Source organism: Oncorhynchus kisutch, linkage group LG9 (genome assembly GCF_002021735.2).
Source record: "Oncorhynchus kisutch isolate 150728-3 linkage group LG9, Okis_V2, whole genome shotgun sequence".
In the NCBI taxonomy this organism is placed as follows: domain Eukaryota; kingdom Metazoa; phylum Chordata; class Actinopteri; order Salmoniformes; family Salmonidae; genus Oncorhynchus; species Oncorhynchus kisutch.
This window is the reverse complement of record NC_034182.2, coordinates 19,774,227-19,795,396: the sequence shown is the minus strand read 5'-3', so window position 1 is coordinate 19,795,396 and position 21,170 is coordinate 19,774,227. Positions and strand designations below refer to the sequence as shown.

At 43.1% G+C, this 21,170-nt stretch overlaps 1 protein-coding gene across 1 annotated transcript in view; it reads right to left on the bottom strand.

Moving 5' to 3' along the window:
- Window positions 1–21,170, bottom strand: part of LOC109875893 (diacylglycerol kinase delta) — a 112,664-nt gene that overhangs the window by 4,506 nt on the left and 86,988 nt on the right. Inside the window, 10 exon segments of the mRNA XM_074933826.1 lie at window positions 7,523–7,631; window positions 9,582–9,701; window positions 10,116–10,205; window positions 10,528–10,642; window positions 18,337–18,500; window positions 18,763–18,897; window positions 19,700–19,750; window positions 19,752–19,814; window positions 20,003–20,076; window positions 20,079–20,109. Coding sequence (XP_074789927.1) covers window positions 7,523–7,631; window positions 9,582–9,701; window positions 10,116–10,205; window positions 10,528–10,642; window positions 18,337–18,500; window positions 18,763–18,897; window positions 19,700–19,750; window positions 19,752–19,814; window positions 20,003–20,076; window positions 20,079–20,109 — 952 coding nt within the window.

Genomic DNA, 21,170 nt, shown 5'->3' with positions numbered 1-21,170 from the left:
AGTTTGCTTTGTATGTTTCTATGTTTTGGTTGGTCAGGGTGTGAGCTGAGTGGGCATTCTATGTTACATGTCTAGTTTGTCTAGTTCTATGTTTGGCCTGATATGGTTCTCAATCAGAGGCAGGTGTTTGTCATGGTCTCTGATTGGGAACCATATTTAGGTAGCCTGTTTGGTGTTGGGTTTTGTGGGTGATTGTCCTTATGTCCTTGTTCTGTCTGTGTCACTTAGCACCAGTATTAGGCTGTTTCGGTTTTCGTGTTACGTTTTTTGTATTTGATTCGTGTTTATTTTGTTTTCATTAAACATGGATCGCAATAGCCACGCCGCATTTTGGTCTGACTCTCTTTCACCAGAAGAAAACCGTTACACTGAGATATGGCTTTCTTTTAACCTTTGTCTAGAAACTCTTGTCTGTTTTAATTTCTTTACCAACCTATTGTTCAGCTAATAACTTTTTTTGCACTATTGGTTAGAGCTTGTAAGTAAGCATTTCACTGTAATAAACTTTGATTTGATTAGAAGGCCAGCATCCCGGACTCACCTTTTCACCTGGTGTTTGCCTGTACTATTTAATGAAGCTGCCAGTTGAGGACTTGTGAGGCGTCTGTTTCTCAAACTAGACACTCTAATGTACTTGTCCTTTTGCTCAGTTGTGCACTGGAGCCTCCCTCCAGATACTCAACTAGTCTAAAGAAGGCCAGTTTTATTACTTCTTTAATCAGAACAACAGTTTTCAGCTGTGCTAACATAATTGCAAAAGGGTTTCCTAATGATCAGTTAGCTAAACCAAGGTTATCATTTTAAAAAGCTAACACAATGTGCCATTGGAACACAGGAGTGATGCTTGCTGATAATGGGCTTCTGTACGCCTATGTAGATATTCCATAGAAAATCAGCCATTTCCAGCTACAATAGTCATTTACAACATAACAATGTCTACACTGTATTTCGGATCAATTTGATGTTATTTTAATGGACAAAAAATGAACATTTCTTTAAAAAATATGGACATTTCTAAGTGACCCCAAACTTTTGAACAGTAGTGTATATACAGTACCAGTCAAAAGTTTGGACATACCTACTCATTCAAGGGTTTTACTTAGTATAAAATTATTTTCTACATTGTAGAATAATAGTGAAGGCATCAAAACTATGAAATAATACATATGGAATCATGTAGTAATGAAAATATGTTAGATTCTTCAAAGTAGCCACCCTTTGCCTTGATGACAGCTATGCACACCTCGGCCTTCTCTCAACCTGCTTCACCTGGGATGCTTTTGCAACAGTCTTGAAAAGGTTCCTACATGTATGCTAAGCACTTGTTGGCTGCTTTTCCTTCACTCTGCGATCCAACTCATCCCAAACCATCTCAATTGGGTTGAGATCGGGTGATTGTGGAGGCCAGGTAATCTGATGCAGCACTCCATCACTCTGCTTCTTGGTCAAATAGACCTTACACAGCCTGGAGGTGTGTTGGGTCATTGTCCTGTTGAAAAACAAATGATAGTCCCACTAAGCGCAAACCAGATAGGATGCCGTATCGCTGCAGAATGTTGTGGTAGCCATGCTGGTTAAGTGTGCCTAAATAAATAACAGTGTCACCAGCTAAGCACCCCCACACCATCAAACCTCCTCCTCCATGCTTCACTGTGGGAACAACACATGCAGAGTTAATCCGTTTACCTACTCTGACTCTCACAAAGTCACAGCAGTAGGAACCAAAAATCTACATTTTGGACTCATCAGACCAAAGGACAGAATTACACCGGTCTAATGTCCATTGCTCGTGTTTCAAATCGTATCAAATTGTATTTGTCACATGCGCCAAAGTGAAATGCTTACTTACAAGCCCTTAAACAACAATGCTTTAAGAAGTTAAGTATAAAAAAAAGAAAAAGTGTTAAGTAAAAAATTGAAAATAAAACTAACAAATAATTAAACAGCAGCAGTAAAATAACAACACAGAGGATATATACAGGGGGTACCGGTACTGAGTCAATGTCCGGGAGCACCGGTTAGTCGAGGTAAATGAGGTCATATGTACATGTAGGTAGAGTTGAAGTGACTATGCATAGATAAGCTGTTCAGGAGTCTGAAGGCTTGGGGATAGAAGCTGTTAAGAAGCCTTTTGGACCTAGACTTGGGACTCCGGTACAGCTTGCCGTGTGGTAGTTGAGAGAACAGTCTATGACTGGGTGGCTGGAGTCTTTGAACATTTTTAAGGCCTTCCTCTGACACCGCCTGGTATAGAGGTCTTGGATGGCAGGAAGCTTGGCCCCAGTGATGTACTGGGCCGTACGCACTACCCTCTATAGTGCTTTGCAGTTGGAAGCTGAGCAGTTGCAATACCAGGCAGTGATGCAGGATGCTCTCGATTGTGCAGCTGTAGAACCGTTTGAGGATCTGAGGACCCATGCCGAATCTTTTCAGTCTCCTGAGGGGGAATAGGTTTTGTTGTGCCTTTTTCACAGCTCTCAACCTGCTCCACCCGTCAGTGAGAATGGAGGTGTGATCGGTCCTCCTTTCCCTGTAGAGCACAATCATCTCCTTTGTCTTGATCACGTTGAGGGAGAGGCTGTTGTCCTGGCACCACATGGCCAGGTCTCTGACCTCCTCCCTATAGGCTGTCTCATCGTTGTCGGTGATCAGGCCTACCACTGTTGTGTCATCGGCAAACTTGATTATGGTGTTGGAGTCGTGCCTGGCCATGCAGTCATGAGTGAACAGGGGGTACAGGAGGGGACTGAGCACGCACCCCTGAGGGGCCCCCAAGTTGAGGATCAGCGTGGCGGATGTGTTGTTACCTACCCTTACCACCTGGGGGCGGCCAGTCAAGAAGTACAGGATCCAGTGGGAGGTGTTCAGTCCCAGGGCCCTTAGCTTAGTGATGAGCTTTGAGGGTGCTATGGTGTTGAACACTGAGCTGTAGTCAATGAATAGCATTCTCACATAGGTGTCCCTTTTGTCCAGGTGGGAAAGGGCAGTGTTGACTGCAATAGAGATTGCATCATCTGTGGATCTGTTGGGGCGGTATGCAAATTGGAGTGGGTCTAGTGTTTCTGGGATAATGGTGTTGATGTGAGCCATGACCAGCCTTTCAAAGCACTTCATGGCTACAGACGTGAGTGCTACAGGTCAGTAATCATTTAGGCAGGTTACCTTAGTGTTCTTGTGCACAAGAACACTATGGTGGTCTGCTTAAAACATGTTGGTATTACAGACACAGTCAGGAACATGTTGAAAATGTCAGTGAAAACACTTGCAAGTTGGTCAGCGCATGCTCTGAGCACACATCCTGGTAATCTTTCTGACCCTACGGCCTTGTAAATGTTGACCTGTTTAAAGGTCTTACATCGGCTATGAAAAAGTGTGATCACACAGTCGTCTGGAACAGCTGATGCTCTCATGCATGTTTCGGTGTTACTTGCCTCAAAGCGAGCATAGAAGTAATTTAGCTTGTCTGGTAGTCTCGTGTCTCTGGGCAGCTCGCGGCTTTGCTTCCCTTTGTAGTCTGTAATAATTTGCAAGCCCTGCCACATCCGACGAGCATCAGAGCCAGTGTAGTAGGATTCAATCTTAGTCCTGTATTGAGGCTTTGCCTGTTTGATGGTTCGTCTGAGGGCATAGCGGGATTTCTTATAAACTTCCAGGTTAGAGTCCCACTCTTTGAAAGCGGCAGCTCTACCCTTTAGCTCAGTGCGGATGTTGCCGGTATTCCATGGCTTCTGGTTGGGGTATGAACGTACAGTCACTGAGGGGACGACATCATAGATGCACTTATTGATGAAGCCAGTGACTGATGTTGTGTACTCCTCAATGCCATCAGAAGAATCCCGGAATATATCCCAGTCTGTGCTAAAAACAGTCCTGTAGCTTAGCATCTGCTTCATCTGACCACTTTCTTGATGACAGAGTCACTGGTGCTTCCTGCTTTTATTTTTGCTTGTAAGCAGGAATCAAGAGGTTAGAATTATGGTCAGATTTGCCAAATGCGAGGAAGAGCTTTGTACGAGTCTCTGTATGTGGAGTAAAGGTGGTCTAGAGTTTTTTCCCCCTCTGGTTGCACATTTAGCATGCTGATGGAAATGAGGTAAAACTGATTCCCTGCATTAAAGTCCCCGGCCACTAGGAGCGCCGACTCTGGATGAGCGTTTTCCTGTTTGCTTATGGACGTATTCAGCTTAGTGCCAGGATCCGTTTGTGGTGGTAAATAGACAGCTACGAAGAATATAAATGAAAACTCTCTTGGTAAATAGTGTGATCTACAGCTTATCATGAGATACTCTATACTCTCAAGCGAGCAAAACCTCATGACTTCCTTAGATTTCATGCACCTTTTGTTGTTTACAAATATACATAGACCGACACCCCTTGTCTTACCAGAGGCCGCTATTCTATCCTGCCGAAAAAGCTTAAAACCCGCCAGCTGTATGTTATGTCGACATTCAGACATGACTCTGTGAAACATAAAGATATTACAGTTTTTAATGTCCCGTTAAGATATACGTGATCGTAGTTTGTCTATGTTCCATTGATTGTACGTTGGTTAATAGGACCGACGGTAAAGGGAGATTACCCGCTCGCCGTCGATTCCTTACAAGGCACCCAGACCTTCGTCACGGATATCTCTGTCTCTTTCTCCTGCGAATGACGGGGATGAGGGCCTTGTCGGGCGTCTGTAGTAAATCCTTCCCGTCCGACTTGTTAAAGAAAAAGTATTCCTCCAGTATGGGGTGAGTAATCTCCGTCCTGATATCTAGAAACTCTTTTCGGTAATAAGACACTGTAGCAGAAACATTATGTACAAAATAAGTTACAAATAACGCAAAAAAACCCACACAATAGCACAATTGGATAGCGCATCTTTGCAGCAATTCGACCATGAAGGCCTGATTCACGCAGTCTCCTCTGAACAGTTGATGTTGAGATGTGTCTGTTACTTGAACTCTGTGAAGCATTTATTTGGGCTGCAATTCCTGAGGCTGGTAACTCTAATGCACTTTCCTCATGGCGGTCCTCATGAGTGCCAGTTTCATCATAGCGCTTGATGATTTTTGCGACTCTACTAGAAGAAACTTTACAAGTTCTTGAAATGTTCTGGATTTACTGACCTTCATGACTTAAAGTAATGTTGTCATTTCTCACCATAATATGGACTTGGCCTTTTACCAAATAGGGGTGATATACAGAAGATAGCCCTATCTTGTCACAACACAGCTGATTGGATCAAATGCATTAAGAAGGAAATATATTCCACAAATGAATGTTTAACAAGGCACACCTGTTGATTGAAATCCATTCCAGGTGACTACCTCACGAAGCTGGTTGGGAGAATGCCAAGAGTGTGCAAAGCTGCCATCAAGGCAAAGGGTGGTTACTTTGAAGAATCTCAAATATAACATTTTTTGGGGTTACTACATGATTCCCTGTGTTTATTCATAGTTTTCATGTCTTCACTATTATTCTACAATGTAGAAAATAGTACAAATAAAGAAAATCCCTGGAATGAGTAGGTGTGTCTATATATATATATATATATATTTATTATTATTACAGGACAAATCTGTGGGGGCATGTGTCCTTGTTACCCCCTATGGGCATGATGACTCTAGCCGCATTCACATCACGTTGGAAACTCTGGAACTCAAAGCTAATATGAACGTGAGTTATTTGCGTAAAGAACTTCCTATTAGTTGATTCTGATACTTCTAAAGTGGGAAATGGGGGTATCATCTTCCTACAATGAGTAAGCAAGTCATTGATAGAAAAGTAATCAATATACTGAACAAAAACATAAATGTAAAATGCAACAATTTCAACGATTGTAATGACTTACAGTTCATATAAGGAAATCAGTCAATTGAAATAAATGAATTAGGCCCTAATCTATGGATTTCACATGACTGGGCAGGGGCCACTTGGGAGCCAGGCCCAGCCAATCAGAATACGTTTTTTCCCACAAAAAAAAGCTTAATACAGACAGAAATACTTGACTAGCTGTCCGGGTGGCTGGTCTTGGACAATCCTGCAGGTGAAGAAGCCGGTTGTGGAAGTCCTGGGCTAGCGTGGTTATACGTGGTCTGTGTTTGTGAGGCCGGTTGGACGTACTGCCAAATACTCTAAAACAATGTTGGAGGCGGCTTATGGTAGAGAAATGAACATTCAATTCTCTGACAACAGCTCTGGTAGACATTCCTGCAGTCAGCATGCCAATTGCATGCTCCCTCTAAACATCTGTGGCATTGTGTTGTGTGACAAAACTGCACATTTTACACAAGGTGCACCTGTGTAATGATCATGCTGTTTAATCAGCTTCTTGATATGCCACACCTGGCAGGTAGATGGAATATATTGGCAAATGAGAAATTAACACTAACAGGGATATAAACAAATTTGTGCACAACATTTGAGAGAAATAAGATTTATGTGTGTTTTTGACTTTCCTGGGATCTTTTATTTCAGCTCATGAAACATGCGATCAACACTTTACATGTTGCGTTTATATTTTTGTTCAGTATAAAACAGTATACCTTACTACATTCATAAAGCATAAATGTCACTTAAATTGATTACAAAAATCACACACTCAAGAAGGCCATGCACAGTTCCAGTGTAACTGGAAATAACACTATGCCTTAGACCCAAAATGGCTGCCTAGTCCTATACCCAAAATGGGCACCCAGTTTCCTATGGTCCTCCTGTACCTTGAGGTCGTGCCGCTGCAGCTGTGAGAGCTGGCAGCCCTGGATGTCCCTGGAGAGAAAAGTATCTCTGTACTCCCCTAACCCCAGAGAGTACAGCCACGCAGCTACCTCCTCACTTTCCCACCTCTCCGCTATAGCCACAGACACAGACACACGCACACATAGACACAGACACACGCACACGTGCACACAGACAGACCAGCGCAAAGAAACACACATAGATATACAAAAAGAAAACACACCAACACTGAAAGTTCACATTCCAGAAGAGGCTGCTGGGGGGAGGACGGGCACATAATAATGGATGGAATGGAGTTAATGGAATGGTATCAAACACATGGAATCAATGTGTTTGATACAGTCCAATCTATACCGTTCCAGCTTTTACTATGAGCCCATCCTTCAATTTAAAGTGCCACCAGCCACCACTGACAAGGACACTGAAAGTTCACGAATCCACGAGCATGCATAGGTGAACTCAAAGAGAAACAGAATCAAACAAGAGAAAATAAACATACAGAAGCTACAATAGAGCTACACAGCATTTAGAGCAGGCCAGGGCTATTCATATCTGGAGCCTGATTGTCCCCAGCAGGCCGTGAAGTAGGGGACTCGCCTAGACTCTTAACTGACTGTTGCACCAGGCCACAATGTACTAAGCTGTGGCTGTGGTTGTATGGAGGTTAGGCCTCAAAGCAGGGGTTCGCCTGGATCCTTACACGACAGAGAGCTGTTGGACCAGGCCACAATATACAAGCATGGCTGTGGTTGTATGGAGGTTAGGCCTTAAAGCAGGGACTCGCCTGGATCCTTACCTGACAGAGAGCTGTTGGACATCTGCTTGTGGAGCTTCTCTCTCTCCTTCCTCACCTTGGGCATCATCTTTAGCTTCATACTACTCTTACCACTCACTCTCACAGAGTCCTGGAAAGAGGGAGGGAGGAACAGAAAATGGAAGAATAGAGGGAGGAAGAGAAATAATGGTGTGGTTGAATAAAAATGACTTCTACTGTTGTCAATCCATGTACAAATCAGACCTGGGTTCAAATACAGTTGTAGGCATTTCAATTACTTTTCAATAGATATCAAAACAAGTATTCAGATAACCTTAATTTGAAGAAAAAAAAACAAGTAGTCGAATATTGGAATGTATTTGAAAATACCATTTGGAAAGAATTGGCATGTATTTACAATTACTTCAAAAACATTTCGTTGGAAGTATATGAAAGATGGTATTATCCCAAAAATATTTGAATGCATTTGAAAATAGTTGTGAATGTACATAGTAGTTAAAAAATAAAAAATTAAAATGTAACATGTATAGGTCTTTATACTTTGTACTTTATACTTTGGTGTCTCATGAAAGAGATGCTATGTTACATTTCAAAAACATCAGTGTTTCAAAAAGCTCCTTGGACATTGAACTGAGATCTGGTCTGAAGATAAGCCCTCCAATGCTGAAAAGCTTCTCCACAGCTGTGAAGTGTATGTACTCAGCAGCAACTCTACTCAGTGTTGGACATGTGTGACTGTGTGTCTTCCAGAATTTCAGAGGATCAGTGTGGCGCCGGTAAACTTTGTGGCAAGATCATTGATGTCTGCAGTAAGTACAGCCTTCTAAGTGTCATTGCACCATGCCAGTTTAAATTGTGAATCCAAGACTGAGGCAATCTGGTATGGTTTCTTATGCTCATAAACAGTCAGGCGCTTGTCAACTTCTTCCAGGTTTTTGGACAAGCTTTCCATTCTACCTGGTAGAGCAAGTGAGGAGCTGTTTAGTCAGTCCTCTGATACATGGAATGATGTAGCTGGCTGTGACAATGTCAGATCCTTGCACTCTATCTGTGGCAACCTCAAAGGGGGTTTGGATGTCCACAACATCAGCGAGGACATACTTCTCGTACATAGATAACTTGGTGACAGGCAGTGTCAAGCTTTTCTTCATAAGCACTGAGAACTGAGCGAATCATTTCCGTTGAGAGTTCTACCTTGTGGCTGGTTGCAGACGATTCTCCCCTTCAAGGTGACCCTGTGCAAATATTGCTTGCTGTAGTGGGAGACAATGTTGGAGGCTTTGGAAATGGCTTTGTTGTGGTTATCTGCAGATTTATAGGCATCTTTCACAGTGAGTTGTAGTGTGTGAGAAAAACATCTTTCATGCTGTGGAAAGTGAACTTCATCAAGGTCAGTGGAACTTACAGACCTTCCTCCACTTCATCATCGGTATCCTCTTCTTCAGCGGATGTGTCGTCTTCAAAATTAGAAAAGGCAACAACCATGTTAATGGCGTTATAGTTGACCACGGTGTTGACTTTGGTTGTAGTGATCCAAGATTTCCGCAGACTGTATGTGCTGGCAATGCATTCTCCAGTATGGCGGCCTTTGAACCGTTTACATGCCAGCATAACACTGTGAAGAGTCCAATTCTGTAGGAAGTGCCATGCCTTTTAGAGCATAATATTTGACGGTTTTTGAAAAGGGTTTCAAATAGTATTCAGTGAAGTATTTGAAATTGGCAGACTATTTCGTTTTTTTTATACAAATAACCATTAAAAAAACTAATAAAAATAGAAAGAATACACAGGAAAAAAAAACATCTTAAAGAACAAATACTCAAATACACATGTATTTCAACCCAGGTCAGGTACAAATTGAGCAGACAACTTTACCAAAGACACACAAACACCCCCCCAACCTTTACACTACTGTTTCCCAAACTCGTTTTGGTTTTTGCCCCAAAACTACATAGCTGATTCAACTGATCAAACTTAGTTGATTAGTTGATTATTTGAATACGGCAAAAACCAAAACGTGCACACCTTGGGGTCCCGAGGATCACGTTTAGGAAACCCCATCTTACACACACACACTCACATCCACTTCCTCTGAGCAGTGCATGGCAGGGCAGATCCAGTGTATATCATCTAGCTTGTGGAGTTCAGCACTCAGAGAGTTGAGAGTAGAGAGAAGGTCTTCTTCCTGGGGAGAGTCCAGCTAAAACAGAGCGGGAGGGAGGGGGGGGGGGGGGGGGGGGGAGGAGAGAGGGAGTGGAAAGAGATCAGTAAAATATACTTACATGATCTATTAGGAAACCTTTTTCACACTACTGAGCCGAACCAAACAGAACCGAGCTAATTAGCCTAATCTGCACTGGGTTGGTCTGTTCACGAATTCACCATGTTTGCTGGGACAGACAATGTGAAAATAAAATGTCTGATCCAGCACAGTAAGGTTTGGGTTTAGCCTGGGTCCTGGGAACTGTTCTGCTATCATTCCACTCCTCCCCATGCCTTGTCATGCAAAACAATATGTCAATGACAAGGAATTAAAGGAATGTTAGCAAAACAGGTTCTGGATTTCAGGCTAGTTGGGGTTGGCTATAGTGTAGTGGTAGAGTTTATAGTATACCAGTAGTTTTCCCTCCAGCAGCATCCTGGTCTCCAGCTGAAGGACTTTACTGCTGTTCACAATCTCCACTGCTGTACTGCGACTCAGACACTGAAGAAATAAAACATACACAAACTATTGTATCGGGTACTTCAGCATTTCAATTACGATAGGTTAGGAGTTAATCGTAACCCATGACAGTGTAGTTTTGTTGCCCCCTCAAAGTGTTTCCCCACAGTAGCTGCTGGGTAGTGTAGTTGTGTCTTCCCCAGAGTGGCTTCTGGGTGGTGTAGTTTTATGTCCCCGCAGGTCACTGCTGGGTAATGTCGTTTTTGTTCCCACAGGTAGTGGGTAGTGTAGTTCATTGCATTCAGAGAGGCTGCTGGGTAGTGTAGTTTAGTGTAGTGACAGCTGGGAAGTGTAGTTGTCTTACCTCAGGGCTGGATGGTTTGGAGGGGAATGCTTCAGTGAGGACCATGGCACTAGCATTGACAGCATGGGCTAACTCCTGTTCTACCAGTTTGTGGGTCTTAGCTGCCTCTCTTATCCTACAGGAAATAAACATAACATCGTATTATATATCAAAATAAAAACAAATATAACCGAAGAAAGACTTGAATTGTAAGAGCTCTATTTTCCTCAACATATTTACATTTTAGAAACATGTATGTGAGAATTTGGGGAGCACTTTATTATAACTCCACATAAAATAAAGCATTTATAATGTATTTATAAATAGTTTATTCATCACTTATTATTTTATTTTTTTTAATGTCGGCAACCTAGTTATTCACACATTTATACACAACTTTAAAAGTATTTAATAATGATCAATAAGATAATTCAGCAGATATTTAATGTAGGTCCTTATAAACCATTTACTAATCATTAGTATTTTTGCGTGGCCTCATCTAAAGTGTGATCTATTTATACATTATAAATACTTTGTAAATGTTTTGAGTGACCCTTGTAATTTATCACAAAAAAATGGACATTCCAGCAGTACCTGATGCTCCTTAAGATTTAAATCAATAAGCACACAATACAGAGGATGCTTAAGTTTGACGACCAGATGGCATCTTTGAGAAGCATTTGAGTCTTCAATGTTGGAATTATTAGATCATTTGCTATGAAGCCCCTAAATAAGATCTGGTGCAACAAATTACCTTCAGAAGTTACATAATTAGTCCACCTGTGTGCAATCTATGTGTCACAATCTCAGTATATATACACACACACATGTTCTGAAAGGCCCCAGAGTCTGCAACACCACTAAACAAGGGGCACCATCAAGCAAGCAGCACCATGAAGACTAATGAGCTCTACAAACAGATCAGTGACAAAGTTGTGGAGAAGTACAGATCAGGGTTGGGTTTTAAAAATATCAGAAACTTTGAACATCCCACGGAGCACCATTAAATCCATTATACAAAAATTTAAAGAATATAGCACCACCACAAACCTGCCAAGAGAGGGCCACCCTCAAAAACACACAGACCAGGCAAGAAGGGCATTAATCAGAGAGGCAGCAAAGAGACCAAAGATAACCCTGAAGGAGCTGCAAAGCTCCACAGCGGAGACTGGAGTGTCTGTCCATAGGACCACTTTAAGCCATACACTCCACAGAGCTGGGCTTTACGGAAGAGTGGCCAGAAAAAAAGCCATTGCTTAAAGAAGAAAATAAGTAAACACATTTGGTGTTTGCCAAAAGGCATGTGGGAGACTCAGCAAACATATTGAAGAAGGTACTCTGGTTAGATGAGACAAAATTTGAGCTTTCTGGCCATCAAGAAGAACGCCATGTCTGGCACAAACCCAACACCTCTCATCACCCTGAGAACATCATCCCCACAGTGAAGCATGGTGGTGGCAGCATCATGGTGTGGGATGTTTTTCATCGGCAGGGACTGGGAAACTGGAAGGAATTATGGATTGAATTGAAGGAATGATGGATGGCACTAAATACAGGGAAATTCTTGATGGAAACCTGTTTCAGTCTTCCAGATTTGAGACTGGGACGGTGGTTCACCTTCCAGCAGGACAATGACCCGAAGCATACTGCTAAAGCAACATTGAGTGGTTTAAGGGGAAACATTTAAATGTCTTGGAATGGCCTAGTCAAAGCCCAGGCCTCAATCCAATTGAGAATCTGTGGTATGACTGAAAGATTGTTGTACACCAGCGGAACCTACCCAACTTGAAGTAGCTGGAGCAGTTTTGTCTTGAAGAATGGGTAAAAATCCCAGTGGCTAGATGTGCCAAGCTTATAGAGACATAACCCAAAAGACTTGCAGCTGTAATTGCTGCAAAAGGTGGCTCTACTAAGCATTGACTTCGAAGGGGTGAATAGTTATGCAGAATCAAGTTTTTTTTTTGTGTTATTTCTTGTTTGTTCCACCATAAAAAATATTTTGCATCTTCAAAGTGGTATGCATGTTGTGTAAATCAAATGATACAACCCCCCCCCAAAAAAATCCATTTTAATTCCAGGTTGTAAAGCAATAAAATAGGACAAATGCCAAGGGGGTGAATACTTTTGCAAGCCACTGTAAATGGGGGACTGAGTGGTTCTGGACTGGTTCCGACTGACATTTTGGTGTACAAAGTCCTCTGTGAATGTCGTTGGGTCCTGTGCCTTACAGTGCCAGAAAGCCCCATCTGTCTGCTCTCCACTACCACTCTCTCAGCGAAGCAGACTTGAAGTGTCAGGTTTCAGACCCTATAGTGGCATGTCAAATTTTCTGGCCTATCCAGACAAAGAATATATTTGCTCTTCCTCTGAGCGAACGGACCCCAGTCTTGGAGACGGCATATGAAAGGGGACAATCTAGCGAATCCAACAGTTGTGGTTTCATCTCACTGTGATATTCTCAGCCGGATTTAGAGCTCTCACCATGAAAAAATACTAAATCATTTCATAGAATTTAAACAAGACCACTTTCACTTGGAGACGGATGGACGAAATCAAGCTAAAGTTGGAACGAGTCTGCACACCGCTCAGACGGCTGCTCAGTGGACGTTTATGATAAACTTCTCTGTTATCACTTATATGAAATGGTGCCAATATTGTACTGTCACTAAGTACTGTGTGGTCGTAAATATTTTACAGTCATAACAAAGGTGAAATCTTATAGTAAGTTGTTCATAATTTGATTGTTACTATATACACTAGTGAACAAACTGGACTTGCTCTGTTCGAGAATATCCTATTGACGGGACCTGAAGAACTGTATGTTTCTTGGAGTCGTGGCATGTCAACGACATGGATAATATACATCTTGCTGGTTTTTGCATGCATCGTCAAGACTGGACAGCAGCCTCGGGTAAGATGAAGGGAGGAGGGGGGTGTCGCTTTGTTAAAAACTGCTGGTGTGCGATCTATAATGTTTAGGAAGTCTCAAGTTTTTGCTTGCCAGAGTTAGAATAACTCATGATAACCTACACACCATACGATTTACCAAGAGAGTTTTAATCTATATTTTCCATTGCTGTCTATTTACTGCCACAAAAAGATGCTAGTATAAGACTGCACTCAGCGAGATGTATAGGGCCATAAGCAAACAGGAAAATGCACATCCCGAGGCAGTGTTTCCCATGGCTGGTGATTTTAATGCAGGGAAACTGAAATCTGTTTTACCTCATTTTTACCAGCCCGACACCTGTGCAACTTTAGGCTACAAAACTCGAGATAACCTTTACTCCACACACAGAAATGCATACAAGGCTCTCGCTCGCCCTCTCTTTGGAAATTCTGACCATAACTTAAGCCAAAACCTCCTTTGGCCGCCTTTCCTTCCAGTTCTCTGCTGCCAATGACTGGAACGAATTGCAAAAATCGCTGAAGTTGGAGAATTATATCTCCCTATATCTAACTTTAAGCATCAGCTATCTGAGAAGCTTACAGATCGCTGCAGCTGTACACAGCCCATCTGTAAATAGCCCATCCAATCTACCGACCTCATCCCCATTTTGTTTTTATTTACTTTTTTGCACACCAGTATTTCTACTTGCACATCATCATCTGCACATCTATCACTCCAGTGTTAATTTGCTAAATTGTAATTACTTCACTACTATGGCCTATTTATTTCCTTACCTCCTCACGCCATTTGCACACACTGTATATGGACTTTTTATATTGTGTTATTGACTGTACGTTTGTTTATTCCATGTGTAACTCTGTGTTGTTGTCTGTTCACACTGCTATGCTTTATCTTGGCCAGGTCGCAGTTGTAAATGAGAACTTGTTCTCAACTGGCCTACCTGGTTAAATAAAGGTGAAATAAAAATGTAATAAAAAATCCTCATGATTCCTGCTTACAAGCTAAAACTCAAACAGGAAGTACCAGTGACAAGCTCAATACAGGACTGTTTCGCTACCACAGACTGGATTATGTTCCGGGATTCATCCGATAACATTGACGAGTTTACCACATTAGTCACTGGCGTCATTAATAAGTGCATCGACATCGTTGTCCCCACAGCGACCGTACGTAATTCTGCTACGACATCTGATGAGCCATCAAACAGGTAAAGCATCAATACAGGCCTAAAATCGAATCCTACTACGCTGGCTCTGACGCTTGTTGGATGTGGCAGGGCTTGCAAACTATTACAGAGGGAAACTCAGCCGTGAGCTGCCAGTGACGACAGCCTACCAGACAAGCAGATCACCATAGTTCCTGAACGACAAGGTAACCTGTCTAAATGACTATCGCCCCATAGCACTCACATCTGTAGCCATGAAATGCTTTGAAAGGCTGGTCATGGCTCACATCAACACCATCATCCCTGACACCCTGGACCCACTCCAATTCGCATACCGCCCCAAAAGATCCACAGATGACGCAATCTCTATTGCACTACATACTGCCCTCTCCCACCTGGACAAGAGCAACACCTATGTGAGAATGCTGTTCATTGACTACAGCTAAGCGTTCAACACCATAGTGCCCTCCAAGCTCAGGACTGGATCCTGGACTTCCTGACGGGCCGCCCCCAGGTGGTGAGGGTAGGCAACAACACATCTGCCACTGACCCTCAACACGGGGGCCCCTAATTGGTGTGTGTTAAGTCCCCTCCTGTACTCCCTGTTCACCCACAATGGCATGGCCACGCATGACTCCAACACCATCATTAAGTTTGCTGATGACACGACGGTGGTAGTAGGCATAGTCAACAACAACGATAAGACAGCCTATAGGGAGGAGGTCAGTGACCTGGCAGTGTGGTGCCATGACAACAACCTCTCCCTCAATGTCAGCAAGGCAAAGGAGCTGATCGTGGACTACAGGAAACGGAGGGCCGAGCACGCCCCCATCCACATATGCTGATGCTACTGTTTATTATCTATCCTGTTGTCTAGTCACTTTACCCCTACCTATATGTATATATCTACCTTAATTACCCTGCACATTGATTCGGTACTGGTACAAACAGTGTAGTTATTCCATCCGCCAGGAAATCAAACAAGCGAAATGTCAGTATATAGACAAAGTGGAGTCGCAATTCAACGGCTCAGACACGAGGCGTACGCGGCAGGGTCTACAGACAATCACTGACTACAAAAAGAAAACCAGCCACATCACGGACACCGATGTCTTGCTCACAGACAAACTACACACCTTCTTTGCCTGCTTTGAGGATAATACAGTGCTACTGACGGAGCCCGCTACCAAGGACTGTGGGCTCTCCTTCTCCGTGGCCGACGTGAGTAAGACATTAAACGTCTTAACCCTTGCAAGGCTTCCGGCCCAAACGGCATCCCTAGCCTTGTTCTCAGAGCATGTATGGACCAGCTGGCTGGTGTGTTTACAGACATATTAAATCTCTCCCTTTCCCAGTCTGCTGTCTCAACTTGCTTCAAGATGGCCACCATTGTTCCTGTACCCAAGAAGGCAAAGGTAAGTGAACTAAATGGCTATTGCCCCATAGCACTCACTTCTGTCATCATGAAGTGCTTTGAGAGGCTAGTCAAGGATCATATCACCTCCACCCTACCTGTCACCTTAGACCCACTCAGTTTGCTTACCGCCCCAATAGGCCCACAGACGATGCAATTGCCATAACACTGCACACTGCCCTATCCCATCTGGACAAGAAGAATACCTATGTATGAATAATGTTCATTGACAATAGCTCAGCATTCAACACCATAGTACCCTCCAAGCTCATTAAGCTAGAGGCCCTGGGTCTCAACCCCGCCCTGTGCAATTGGGTCCTGGACTTCCTCCCAGGTGGTGAAGGTAGGAAACAACATCTCCACTTCACTGATCCTCAAAACTGGGGCCCCACAAGGGTGCATGCTCAGCCCCCTCCTGTACTCCCTGTTCACCCATGACTGCGTGGCCATGCACACCTCCAACTCAATCATCAAGTTTGCAGACGACACAGTAGTAGGCTTGATTACCATCAACGACCAGACAGTCTACAGGGAGGAGGTGAGAGTACTCGGAGGGTGGTGTCATAAAAACAACCTCTCACTCAACCCCAAAGAGATTATCGTGGACTTCAGGAAACAGCAGAGGGAGCACCCCCCTATCCACATCTATGGGACAGCAGTGGAGAAGGTGGAAAGTTTTAAGTTACTCGGCGTACACATCACAGACAAACTGAAATGGTCCACCCACACAGAGAGTGTGGTGAAGAAGGCGCAACAGCTCCTCTTCAACCTCAGGAGGCTGAAGAAATGTGGCTTGTCACCTAAAACCCTCACAAACTTTTACAGATGCACAATTGAGAGCATCCTGTCTGGCTGCATCACAGCCTGGTATGGGAACTGCACCGCCCACAACCGCAAGGCTCTCCAGAGGGTGGTGCAGTCTGCACAACGCATCACCGGGGGCAAACTACCTGCCCTCCAGGACACCTACAGCAACCGATGTCACAGAAAGGCCAAAAAGATAATCAAGGACAAAAACCACCCGAGCCACTACCTGTTCACCCCGCTACCATCCAGAAGGCAAGGTCAGTTTAATGTGCATCAAAGCTGAGACCGAGAGCTTCTATCTCAAGGCCATCAAATTGTTAAACAGCTATCACTAACATAGAGAGGCTGCTGCCTACACAAAGACTTGAAATCATTTGCCACTTTTATAAATTAATCACTAGACACTTTAATAATGCCACTTTAATAATTTGTACATATCTTGCATTACTCATCTCATATGTATATACTGTATTTTATACCATCTATTGGATCTGGTCTCTATCGCTCGGTCATTGCTCATTCATATATTTATATGTATGTATATTTATTCCATTCCTTACTTATATTTGTGTGTATTAGGTAGTTGTTGTGGAATTGTTAGATTACATGTTAGATACTGCTGCTCTGTCGGAACTAGAAGCACAATCATTTCGCTACACTGGCAATAATATCTGCTAACCACGTGTATGTGACCAATTTTTTTTATTTGAGTTATTGTTTCTTAATTGTGTATTTATTCCTTGTGTTATTATTTGTACATTTTTCTTTCTGCACTGTTGGGAAGTAAACATGTAATTGTTTGTCTACATCTGTAAAATGTCTAACTGCAAATAAATACATGTGATATTTCTACCTCAATGACATATGTAATGAAGGAATAAAAATCCTCTGGAGCAGAACTGGCCTGTCCGGCCAGCTGTCGTGTGTGGGCTATATCTCCCTGCAAGGTTGACAACATTAGCAAAATATTCACATTGAAACGCTTCCTCAAGTCCACAACAGTTTTTGTGAATAAAATGTTCATTATATTTCCTTTAACATCCTTGCGTGCTTATTCTTTTACCATTGATATGTTCTCTGCAATTTTGAGACCTTAGATAGACTCAGCAAAATGACGTTGCTACAAGCAGCACTGCAGATATTGCCGTGTGTGAGATGCAAGACTTTGCTCCTCACACACAATATCTGCGTATGTGCATGGGTTAGCTTCACTCTGTTTAGAGCGTGGTAGGTACAGGACCAAAACAGCGGGGAAGTTAAGCCTCGCGCTTCAACGATCTTAGTTATTGCGGAAATTTACCCACTCTGCTGTTTACTCCGCCTATGTCATATCGCTGAGTCTACCTTTAAAATGACGCTCCAGAACTTTTGTATAATTTCAGCCAAATGATGAATAAACTACAAGGAGTTATTATAAAGTGCGACCAGAATTTGTTCTTAATTTACATGCCTGTTTAGGTAAAAGTTCAGTAAATTCAAATGTATATTTCATATTTTCTCAATTAATTTTTCATAAAATATTTCATTGAATACCTAGTGATGAGTGTGTCTGCCACCATCCCTAGTTGCTGTACTTGAGCACATTCCTCCTCTGTGAGGTATTCCATAGACTGCTGAGAGTTGAGGCGGGGCCTGGAGGAACGGTAGGTGTCAATCTTCCTCTTATCCTCCCATGATGTTAGAGTCCTCTCAAAGTTCTGGAACATAGCAATAGAATGTAGGAATAGAATGAACAGAATGGACATGATGGATGCGTAGAGGTTTATTAGATACATCTGTTGCCCTAATGCAGTGTTCCTCAATCCTGCTGTGCAGGCTTTTGTTCCAGCCCAGCACTCACACACTTAATTCGACAAACCAAACAATTATTTGATCAATTTAATTAGTTGTGTCAGTGATGGCCTGGAACAAAAGTTTGCCTATCCATACACACTCACACCATCCCAAACACAAACACACCCTGTCTCTGGTGAGCATCTGAGCTCTGTTCTTGTGTGTGATCTTGACTATCCCTGGAGGTTGGATCCATGCTTCTCCATCCACCTGTACTGGTACACCCTCCTCCCCTAGGATAGTTATCTTCACCTGACGACACTGGAGAGAGGGAGGAGAGTGAGGGGGAAGGAGGAGGGGAGATGGGGAGAGAGATAGAGAGAGAGAGGGGGGCGAGAGGAGGGGAGATGGGGAGAGAGGGATGGGGAGGCAGAGAGAGAGAGAGAGAGAGATTCAGTATGTGTATGTCAATTCAATATAATGTCTACTGTCTTTAGAACTTTAAAATGTGACTGTGATGCATGTGTTGAAGGTTTGTGTGTTAGTGTGTGTGATGTTACCTGAGCTATGCAGTTGTGTGTGTGATGTTACCTGTGCTATGCGGTGGTGTGTGTGATGTTACCCGTGCTATGCGGTGGTGTGTGCGATGTTACCTGTGCTATGGTGTCGGTGGTGTGTGTGATGTTACCTGTGCTATGCGGTGGTGTGTGTGATGTTACCTGTGCTATGCGGTGGTGTGTGTGATGTTACCTGTGCTATGCGGTGGTGTGTGTGATGTTACCTGTGCTATGCGGTGGTGTGTGTGATGTTACCTGTGCTATGCGGTGGTGTGTGTGATGTTACCTGTGCTATGCGGTGGTGTGTGTGATGTTACCTGTGCTATGCGGTGGTGTGTGTGATGTTACCTGTGCTATGCGGTGGTGTGTGTGATGTTACCTGTGCTATGCGGTGGTGTGTGTGATGTTACCTGTGCTATGCGGTGGTGTGTGTGATGTTACCTGTGCTATGCGGTGGTGTGTGTGATGTTACCTGTGCTATGCGGTGGTGTGTGTGATGTTACCTGTGCTATGCGGTGGTGTGTGTTGATGTTACCTGTGCTATGCGGTGGTGTGTGTGATGTTACCTGTGCTATGCGGTGGTGTTGGATGTTGATGACTCTGGATACAGCCATCTGCCATACTGCCAAACACAGCCACCACCTCTAGCTTCTTATCATCAAACGACGGAGCGCCAAAATTCTGAACACACAGAACCAAAAAAATGATTACTTGCAAAAATAAAAAACACACTAAACGCATATAAGAGTGTGCCATTTGTTGAAATTAATCCTGAAAAACAGTTACCAGGTAAGACAGTATATTAGCTAAAAGCTAGCTGCAAAGTGTAAACATTTTTCAGTGAATAAGAAAAGAGTGTGTTAACTCACGTTGTCCTCTTTGGTTCCCCCCCAGAAGTTGATTCCCCCCGCATAGCTCGGGATGTTGAGAACAGCTAGACCTGAAGACTAGGCAGACACATAGGTACACCATCACACTGGAGAGAAAGAGCGAGAGAAAGAGCGAGAGAAAGAAGAGAGAAAGAGAGAGAGAAAGAGAGGAGAAAGAGAGAGAGAGAAAGAGAGAAAGAGAGAGAAAAAGAGAGAGAGAAAAGGGAGAGAAGAGAGAGAAGAAAGAGAGAGAGAGAGAAAGAGAGAGAGAGAAAGAGAGAGAGAGAGAAAGAGAGAGAGAGAGAGGAGAGAAAGAGAGAGAGGAAAGAGAGAGAGTAGAAGAGAGAGAGAAAAGAGAGAGAGAAAGGAAGAGAGGAGAAAGAGAGAGAAAAGAGAGAGAAAAAGAGAGAAAGAGAGAGAGAGAAAGAGAGAGGAGAAGAGAGAGCAAAAAGAGAGAGAGAAAGAGAGAGAGAGAAAGATATGAAGGAGAGAAAGAGAGATGAAGAGAGAAAGAAAGAGGAGAGAGAGAGAAAGAGAAGAGAGAGAGAGAGAAAGAAAGGAGAGAAGAGAGAGAGAGAAAGAGAGAGAAAAAGAGAGAGAGAAAAGAGAGAGAGAAGAGAGAGAGGAGAGAGAGAAGAAAGAGAGAGAGAGAGAGAAAGAAGAAGAGGAGAGAAAGAGAGAAGAGAAAGAGAGAGAGAAAGAGAGAGAGAAGAGAGAGAGAAAGAAAAGAGAGAGAGAGAAAAGAAAGAGAGAAAGAAAAGAAAGAAAGAGAGAGGAGAGAAGAGAGAGAGAAAAGACCGAGAGAAAGAGAGAGAGAAAGAGAGAGAGAAGAGAGGAAAGAGAGAGAGAAAGAGAGAGAGAAAGAGGATAGATAAAGAAGAGCGAAAGAGATAGAGAGAGAGAAAAGAGAGAGCGAAGGAGAATAGAAGAGAGAGAAGAAAAGAGAAGAGAGAGAGAAAGAGAGGAGAGACAGAGCGAGGGGAGAGAGAGAGGAAAAGAGAGAGAAGAGAGAGAGAGAGAAAGACGAAGAGAGAACAGAGAGAGAGAGAGAAAGAGAGAGATAGAGAAAGAGAGAGAGAGAAAGAGGAGAGATAAAGAAAGAGATACAGAGAGAGAGAAAGAAAGAGAGAGAGAAAAAGAGAGAGCGAGAGAGAAAGAGGAGAGAGAA